At 41.2% G+C, this 9,555-nt stretch overlaps 1 protein-coding gene across 1 annotated transcript in view; it reads left to right on the top strand.

Moving 5' to 3' along the window:
* Positions 1-2,319, top strand: part of LOC21412429 — a 3,024-nt gene extending 705 nt beyond the window's left edge. Inside the window, exons 2-3 of the mRNA XM_024175414.1 lie at positions 827-1,147; positions 1,254-2,319. Of these exons, the coding sequence (XP_024031182.1) occupies positions 827-1,147; positions 1,254-2,060 (1,128 nt within the window). The 3' untranslated portion in view covers positions 2,061-2,319. The remainder of the gene's footprint in view (positions 1-826; positions 1,148-1,253) is intronic.
* Positions 2,320-9,555: the final 7,236 nt, after the last annotated feature.

The raw sequence follows: 9,555 nt of genomic DNA, 5'->3' as shown, positions 1-9,555 counted from the left end.
GTAGGGAAAATTTTTGAACAGCCTGCTCCTCTTGAAATCACGAGAGGATTGAATTTGCTTCCTTTGTTTTCACTTTGTTGCTTATGATGATGGCACTGTAAATGAGTGATGTTAAACAAACTTTTGGTGGATCTAGGGTCTCCCATATAGGGTTTTCACTTTGCTGATTATACTCATATACATAGAACATAAAATGCATAAAAAAAGTTCCGGTCAGCATTCTTTTAAGTTCTTATTGTTGTTGTATATATGTTTATTTCTACAAATGTGTATATGTGTATATATGTTCATTTATTTCGTGTATTCGACATTGTTATAGGTGATAATGCATGTGTTCCGTAAGTCTCATGCTCCTTTAATTACAAACTAATGCTCAAGGCTCTTTTTTTTTTCTTCCCTTTAAAACTTTGCTGGAACATGGAAATATGTAGCATAACGAATAGGCATCATTATGCAGCAAAAATGAAGTGAACCATTTTATGATATGATATCTTTGTTTTCGGAGGGTAATGTGATATCTGGATCTTGTTCACATAATGAGTGAAAAGTTATAGGTGGTCTTAATTATGATCTTAGCACTTCATTTTTTTCCCCTGCTAATTATGGAAAAAAAATGTATCAAAATGTTGCTGCAAAAAGGAAACTTGTAGCATTGTTCAAGTTTCTTTTGCCATTGTGTAATAAGAAGCATAGGTACATAGGTAGGACTGTTTTTGCTTCTTAGATTGTCGGTGGCTTGTACATGATGTTCTTGGTTGTCGTCTTAAGTTTGTGCCCTATTTTTTGCACGCATTGGACTCCTCTTGCTTGTCCTACGCGTGTGTAGATGCTTAGGAGAAACCCAGATGAGAGGCCATTATATTGGAGTCCCGCTGCAGAGGCGTTTCTACTTGAGCGACTATACGAATACAATGATATAAACCACGGAAAGGTACCAGATTCTCGTGACTACAATCAATGGGCTGCTTGGATGGCCACTTTTTTCGATGGATATGTACCCGGCGGCGAGCGGCTGAGGGAGAAACGCCGCCGACTTGGCAACCTTTATTCAGCGTATAAGACGCTGCAAGACCATACAGGTGTGGGGTGGGATCCTATCAATAAAATTTTCACATGCTCGGAGGAACTTCAGACATCTCTTTGCAAGGTAATATGTGTGATTAATTGCTCCTCCATTACTGACAATAGTTAGAGGTTATAGTATTTGTAACTAAAGTGTAATAAACTTACCAAATTCATTATAATTTTGTTAGAGACATCGTGAAGCGAAAACATTGTTCACGCACGGTTTGAAGCTTAATGAGACGTACTTGGCCGCCGTTTTCCCTTCAAGAGTTATGGCGTCTGGTTCAGGGGCATATCACCCTGCCGCCCAAGCAGTGCTAATAGATGATGATGCTGCTGAGGATGAACAACCACAACCTCACCAAGATGCTCCTTACCAAGACAGTGACGATGAGGAGATGCGTACTGAGCTTCGCAACCGCGTGGAAAGTTATGGAAGGCGGATGACATCCAATGTCGCATCAACATCAAGGGTGATAAGAAAGAAAAAGACAAGGGCATGCAAATCCAATGACAGTTCAAGGGAAGAGTTGCTTAATTTGGTTAAGGAAATGCGCGATGATTTCCAAGAGGACATGCGTTCAAGCAAAGAGAGCTTGCCGAGTAACAACACTGTCGACGGACCAAGTGAGATGGATGCCAGCATGGCATCACTCTCAGAAATGGGAGTTGACCCGCGTACGTATGCCCATGCATTTGAAAAAATAATGGCGTCCCCCACGTGGCGATCAGCTTGGCATAAACTGAATGAACCCGTTAGGAGGGCCTTCTTAAACGACTTTGTTGATGTGCCAAAAACCCCCTTCATTTCTCATGTGCCTAATCCATATACCCAGCCCCCTCATAACTTCTCCCCCGGGCCAAATCCATACAACCAGCCTCCTCCGTCCTTCCACCAGCCGCCACAGTCCTTCCACCAGCCTCCACAATCCTTCCACCGGCCACCTAACCCATTCCACAAGCCTCCACCACCCTTCAATCCATCTAGCCCTTAAATGTCTGGTGCGATGTTTCTATCTACATAGGTAACCTACATTAAATGGTCGATTCTCCCTTGATATTAGACCACGGATTAGTGTATGAGACTATATTCTATACCGGATTACTATTGTATGAGACTGTATTCTATACCGGTTTACGAGACATTCATGTGTTTCTTTGTTGTATGAGACTGTATTCTATAATGTTGTATGTAGCTGTATTGCAGACTTATGTACCTGTTTTCCCATCACGTTAGTGTGTGGACTTCCTACTTCATCCTCATATTTTTCCAATGGAAAATTCATTCACTTCTAGTTTTTGCCTGATATGTTACTTTACTGCAACAGTAAATGACTTTATTTGTATAAAAACTAATATGTACAAACTCTTTTTCTTCCTATTAGGACAATGGAACTCCAGCGTCATCATCAACATATGTTTGTTGGTAGTCTTTTTGGTAAAATGTTTTATAGCCATGTAGGTGACATCCAATGCCTGATATTGCCTTACTTAAAAACTTATTCCTAAGTTAGTATACATAACGTGGCCAAAAAACCAGTTAGGCATAATACAGATCCTACTTCACGGGAAGCTACCTATGGTGGAGCAACCAAATTTTTTATTTTGCTTGAAAGTTGACCATGGTATAGGTTTCTTTTAATATTTTTTGTCCCATTATTTTTGCTAAGTGTTAGAGCTGCCAAGGATTTTAACAACGGGGTGGCATGAATAGGGGAACTAAACTCTGTGCTTGTTCCTTCATCAGAAGGTGGAAATATTTCAGCTGCAATGGGATTACATTTTTTGGCAACATATTCTAAGTAAAATGCTGCAACTAAAAATAAGTTAAATGAAGATCAAAATCTGCTCATGCATAGACAAGTTGTATTATTTTGAAAACAAGTTTTATTACCTCCAAGATGTCACTTTCAAAAATAAGTTAAATGGTGATCAAAATTTGTTGGCAACCTATATCCGAGGATATCACGTTCATATAAGCCGTGTGTACTAGAAGCACACTTGATATCCTTCAACAGTTAATGCCCTAATTTCCTTTTTATTGAATAATTTGTTACAATTGTGATATTGTCAACCAACAGGATGCAGCCCGAAAATGAGGAACAAGATAGAGCGACGTCTTCAAGGCGTCGAAGGAGATTTATGGCTGCAATAAATGTAGTGACGGCTGCAGCCGCTTATATGTCTATTGACAGAGTAAGAAAGCCAATGCACAACTCTTCTTTAAGGGGTATGGACAAGGTAAATGAGCTACTAGCAAATAGTAATGAGACTGCAATGTATAACAAAGTGCGTATGGGACCACGTGATTTTATGATTCTATGTGAAATGCTAACTGAGAAAGGTTTGCTACGACCCTCTTACAACATGAGTGTACCTGAACAATTATTTGTGTTCTTAACAATCGTTTCACAAAGCCAAAGTAATTGTGAATCACAAGACGCATGGCAACATTCAGGGGAGACCATATCGCGCAGGTTTACTGAAGTTTTAGATGTTATTTGTGCTCTACATGATGATTTCATTAAGCCCCCAAATTATGACAAAGTGCTGAATTTCTACGCGCCAACCATCAGAGATATGGTACATGGTTCGACGTAAGTTGGGTTGCTATCTAACATTGGTATTCTTAATAATACGTCGATAAATATGTTTGTATGAAACTTATGTGCAAAAGTTTTTGTTGAATTCGAAAGTCAAAAGTTAGGGAAGTTAGTTTAGGAAAGTATTTTAGGAATAAAAGGAGAGATCGGTTGTGATCTTTTCTCATAATTTTGTTTCCTATTTTTTAGGAGAGAATCAAGCTAGTTAGTTTTTCCCTTATTAGTCATTTGTGTATATATATGCTATTGTAGGGTTACAGAAGATTAATAATAGAAGTTCAGAAATTCTTCATGGTATCAGAGCCAGTTTTCTGAACCCTAATCCCTTCCGGCCATATCTCTCTCTGGTCATCTCTCATTCCGGCCATCTCTCTCTGGCCATCTCTTATTCCGGCCACCTCTCTCTGGCCATCTCTTATTCCGGCCACCTCTTGCCAAGTTTTCTGGCCACCTCTTCGTTGTTCTCAGGCCAATTATCTCCGGTTTCTCTTATATATTTCCAGCATCCATATTCAGTCTTTCCTCTCATCTTTTCCTCAATATTTGAGACATGACAAAATACGGAATGGCATCATCACAAACATCCAGTGTCACGACCCCAGAATCAGGAGGAAGATCAGAGATTCCAAACCTTGGTGGTCACGACCCCTGTATCAGGAGGAAGATCAGAGATTCCAAACCTTGGTGGCAGCGAATCTTCTCCTATTCTCATCACAGGACACAAATTAAATGGCCATAATTACTTACAGTGGTCACAATCTGTGTTGCTGTTCATCTGTGGCAAGGGAAAAGATGAATATCTCACAGGAGAAGCAGCCATGCCAGAGACTACTGATTCGGGTTTCAAGAAGTGGAAGATAGAAAATAGTATGATCATGTCATGGCTTATCAATTCCATGAACAATGACATAGGTGAAAATTTCTTGCTGTTTGGAACTGCAAAAGAAATATGGGATGCAGCCAAAGAAACTTACTCCAGTTCTGAAAATACTTCAGAACTATTTCAGGTAGAATCAGCCCTTCATGACTTCCGCCAAGGAGAGCAGTCCGTCACTCAGTATTACAGCACACTCATACGGTATTGGCAGCAACTTGACTTATTCGAGACTCACTCATGGAAATGTCCGGACGACGCAGCAACGTACAGGCAGGTTGTGGAACAAAAAAGGCTGTTCAAGTTTTTCCTAGGACTTAACAGGGAGTTGGATGATGTTCGGGGTCGAATCATGGGCACTAAACCACTGCCCAGTCTCAGGGAGGCCTTCTCCGAGGTTAGGCGTGAAGAAAGTAGAAAGAAAGTGATGATGGGATCTAAGGAACAACATGCCTCACCGTTAGATGCCTCTACCCTTGCTGTTTGGTCATTCAACAGTAATGGCGGAGATCGTCAGAAACAGGAAAGGCCTTGGTGTGATTACTGTAAGAAACTAGGCCATTACAAGGAGGCTTGCTGGAAGCTTCACGGCAAACCAGCAGATTGGAAACCAAAGCCACGGTTTGATAGAGACAGCAAAGCACATGTGGCCTCCAATTCCGATAGTGCTCCTGTTCCCGAGCCTAGCCCATTCAACAAAGAACAGATGAATGTACTGCAGAAACTGTTTAGTCAAGTCGGCAGTGGCAACATTACTGGGGCTGGTTTGGTTGCTCAAACTGATCCGCATACAGCCTTCACTGCTAACCATGGAGGAATGAGGCCATGGATAGTAGACACAGGCGCTTCTGATCACATGACAGGAGATGCTGCCCTTCTCCAAAATTACAAGCCAAGTAGTGGTCACTCGTCCGTCCATATAGCTGATGGTTCAAATTCAAAAATCGCTGGGACAGGTTCCATCAAACTTACTAAAGAGTTGTATCTCGACTCTGTCCTCCATGTTCCAAACTTGGATTGTAATCTTTTGTCCATTAGTAAATTGGCTTGTGACCTTCAATGTGTTACTAAATTTTATCCAAACTTGTGTATTTTTCAGGACTTGAAATCAGGGAAGATGATTGGCAGTGCTGAACTGTGCTCCGGGCTCTATCTCCTCTCATGTGACCGATCCTCAAACCAAGTCTCACAAGCAAGTTGTGTCCAGTCTCAGAGTCTTTTAGGGTCTTTTAATTCTGTGTCAAATTCCAATGTCAATAAAGATAGTGAAATTATATTGTTACACTATCGGCCCTAAACCAGTAGAGTCCTTTGCTCTCCTTAGCATTGCCAATCATCTTCCCCGAAGCCAAATCCTGAAACGAACAATGAGTGGCAGTAAATTTAGTTATGCAATTTAAGTCTTTTGTAAGTCTGCTGATAGACAGTAAATTGCATGAAAGATTGGGAACCAAAAGAACTTGGTTAAGAATTAGTGTCTCGGAGATGAGCACTTTCCCAATACCAGTTACCGCGGAAAGGGAACCATATGCAATTCTAACTTTGTAATTCTCGTGGCAGGGACTGCAATCATGGAGTAATGATACATCACCTGTCATGTGATCAGAAGCTCCAGAATCGATGATCCACCCTGATGAATCCTCGGCTTTTGTATGTAAGGCAGTTAGGAAGTTACCTCTTTGAGTAGTGGATGCAGTTGAGATAACCGGGTTAGGAGAAGATCCTTGACTGAACATCTTTTGCAACCACTCTACTTGTTCTTTGCTGAAGAGAGTCGAATCATTTGCACTCCTTTCTTTTCCATCTGAGTCAGCCACGAAACCACGTGCCTCCTTTTCCTTGTTTGATTTCCAGTCTACGGGCTTCCCATGTATTTTCCAACACGTTTCTTTGGTGTGACCTGGGCGACGGCAATGATCACACCATTGTCTTCCTTTTTTCTGCCGAGCATCATAGGAGGAAGTGGATCCACGGGAGACAAGGGCCGACCCTTCTTGAGTATTAGTGGTTCCTTGAGAGACCAGGGCCGATCCTTCCGGGGTGTTTGAGGATGACCGAGTACCCATCATCAATTTCTTCCTGCTTTCTTCTCTTCTCACCTCTGAGAAGGCTTCTCGAATTGTTGGAAGTGGCTTGGTACCAAGGATTCTCCCCCTTACTTCATCTAGGGATTTGTCTAATCCCAGTAGGAACTTGAACACCCTTTCTTTTTCAATGATCTTCTTGTACCGGCTTGCATCTCCAGGGGACTCCCAATCCAGATTCTCAAACACATCTAATTGTTGCCACAAACGACTAAGAGTGTTATAGTATTGAGTCACAGTCATCTCACCTTGCCTTAGATCATGCAGAGCTCCCTTGATATCAAACAGATCAGCGGTATTGTCGCTGTCCGAGTAGGTTTCTTTTGCTGCTGTCCAAATCTCATGTGCAGTATCATAAAACAGAAAATTTTGACCAATTTCTGTGTCCATTGCATTGATCAACCAAGACATAACCAGATTGTTCTCGGTATTCCACACCTTGAACTTCTTATCATCCTTCTTCGGTAGTTCTGTGGTGCTATAGAGGTATTCATCCTTACCTCTTCCTGTAATGAACATCAAAACAGCCTTCGCCCATTGACGGTAGTTGTGGCCGGTTAACTTGTGCCTTGTGATGAGAAAAGACGAACTTTCTGCTCCACCATTGCTCACGAGTTCTTCTTGGCCTGATACAGTTCCAACGACACTCCTGTTTGTTTCTGAGGCCATAGAGGATGGACTACTGCCTAAGAGACTTTATGGAACACTGATTTGGAACGAAGGAGGATGCTAGGTTTGCACCTAGAAACCGAGGAAAAGAAGGAGTAAATATGGTTTCAAGTTTCACCAGAAAAAGGGATTAAGCTGTGTTCTGGTTTGCATCAGAACTAAAAAAAAACTGGTCCAGGCAGCCTTGCTCTGATACCATGAAGAAAAACAGAGAGAGAATTTTTCTTAGTTTATTTCATCAGCCGAAACATACATTTATACAGAAGAGGAGATTACCAATAGCTGGTAATTCCTTGATTTACTCCGTCAAATCCTATAGAAAAGGAAAACTAATTAGCTAGTTATGGAAACTAATCTACAGCTATTTACAGCCTAGTAGATCTTCTATTTACAGCCCATTACTGCCTAATATCTTCGGAATTCCACAGATAGTCTATGTCGATGATATTATTCTATCGGGGAATGATGTGAAGGAACTACAGGAGTTGAAGAAGTATTTGTCAGAAGAGTTTGAAGTTAAAGACCTTGGAAATCTGAAATATTTCCTTGGAATGGAAGTGGCTAGATCGAGTAAAGGTATTGTAGTTTCTCAAAGGAAATATATTTTGGACCTTCTTAAGGAGACCGGTATGCTTGGATGCAAACCAGTTGATACTCCTATGGACAGTCAAAAGAAACTTGGCACCGAGAAAGAAAGTGCTCCAGTAGACAGGGGGAGATATCAGCGTCTTGTTGGACGCTTGATCTATCTGTCACACACTCGGCCAGATATTGGTTTTGCAGTAAGTGTTGTAAGTCAATTCATGCACAGCCCTACAGAGGAACACATGGAAGCAGTCTACAGAGTTCTTAGATACTTAAAAATGACCCCAGGGAAAGGCCTATTCTTCATAAAGACAGAAAACCGTAACACTGAAGTGTATTCAGATGCAGATTGGGCAGGAAACCTCATTGATAGACGGTCAACGTCTGGGTATTGTTCCTTTGTCTGGGGCAATCTTGTTACCTGGAGGAGCAAGAAGCAATCAGTGGTAGCCAGAAGTAGTGCAGAAGCTGAGTACAGAGCACTAGCACAGGGAATTTGTGAAGGGATTTGGATAAAAAGGGTTCTAAGTGAATTGGGACAACTGAGTTCATTTCCTATTCTGAAGATGTGTGATAATCAGGCAGCTATAAGCATAGCCAAGAATCCCGTGCATCATGACAGGACTAAGCACGTTGAGATTGACAGACATTTCATCACAGAGAAGGTGACTAGTAAGACAGTTAAATTGAACTACATCCCTACCAAGCAACAAACGGCAGACATCCTCACCAAAGCTCTACCAAGACCTAACTTTGAAGACTTAATTTGCAAGCTGGGGTTATATGATATATATTCTCCAGCTTGAGGGGGAGTGTTGAATTCGGAAGTCAAAAGTTAGAGAAGTTAGTTTAGGAAAGTATTTTAGGAATAAAAGGAGAGATCGGTTGTGATCTTTTCTCATAATTTTGTTTCCTGTTTTTTAGGAGAGAATCAAGCTAGTTAGTTTTTCCCTTATTAGTCATTTGTGTATATATATGCTATTGTAGGGTTACAGAAGATTAATAATAGAAGTTCAGAAATTCTTCAGTTTTACTTGAAATGGTCAGGCCTGTGTAGGTGCAATTGACGGTACTCATGTACCTTGTACACCAATTGGTGTTCATAATCCAACAGCTTATCAGAATAGAAAGGGTGTGAACTCTCAGACCATATTGGCAGCCTGTTCATTTGATATGAAGTTCACATACATATTATCCGGTTGGGAAGGTTCAGCGCACGTTTTACGACGCTCGAGTGCTCGTTGATGTGCTTGAGAATCCCAGGTTTCAGTTCCCACGTCCCCCACCAGGTTACACTTATGTCTTCCTACTTATGTCTATTTATTGTTATGGACCTTCAATTTGCAGCCTAATTTGCATATGTTCCACATGAAAATACTATGTTGTTGATGCTGCGTATGCGAACAATGATTGTTTTCTCGCTCCGTACAGAGGTGGGACTTACCACTTGCCTGATTTTAGAAGGAGAAGTGGTGGATTTTAGGGACCTAGGGATATTTTTAACTACAAACACTCATCATTGAGGAATTGTATAGAGTGAACATTTGGGGTTTGGAAGCTAGGTTCCCTATCCTAAGGCGGCCTAATAATACATATCCAATGAGTAAACAAAGGCAAATTCCAGTTGCCTGTGCAATACTACATAATTTCATTCACATGGTTAATGAGGGGGATC

The sequence above is a fragment of the Morus notabilis genome, unplaced genomic scaffold (assembly GCF_000414095.1).
Source record: "Morus notabilis unplaced genomic scaffold, ASM41409v2 Scaffold78, whole genome shotgun sequence".
Taxonomy (NCBI): Eukaryota; Viridiplantae; Streptophyta; class Magnoliopsida; order Rosales; family Moraceae; genus Morus; species Morus notabilis.
This window is presented reverse-complemented; position numbering and strand designations above follow the sequence as displayed.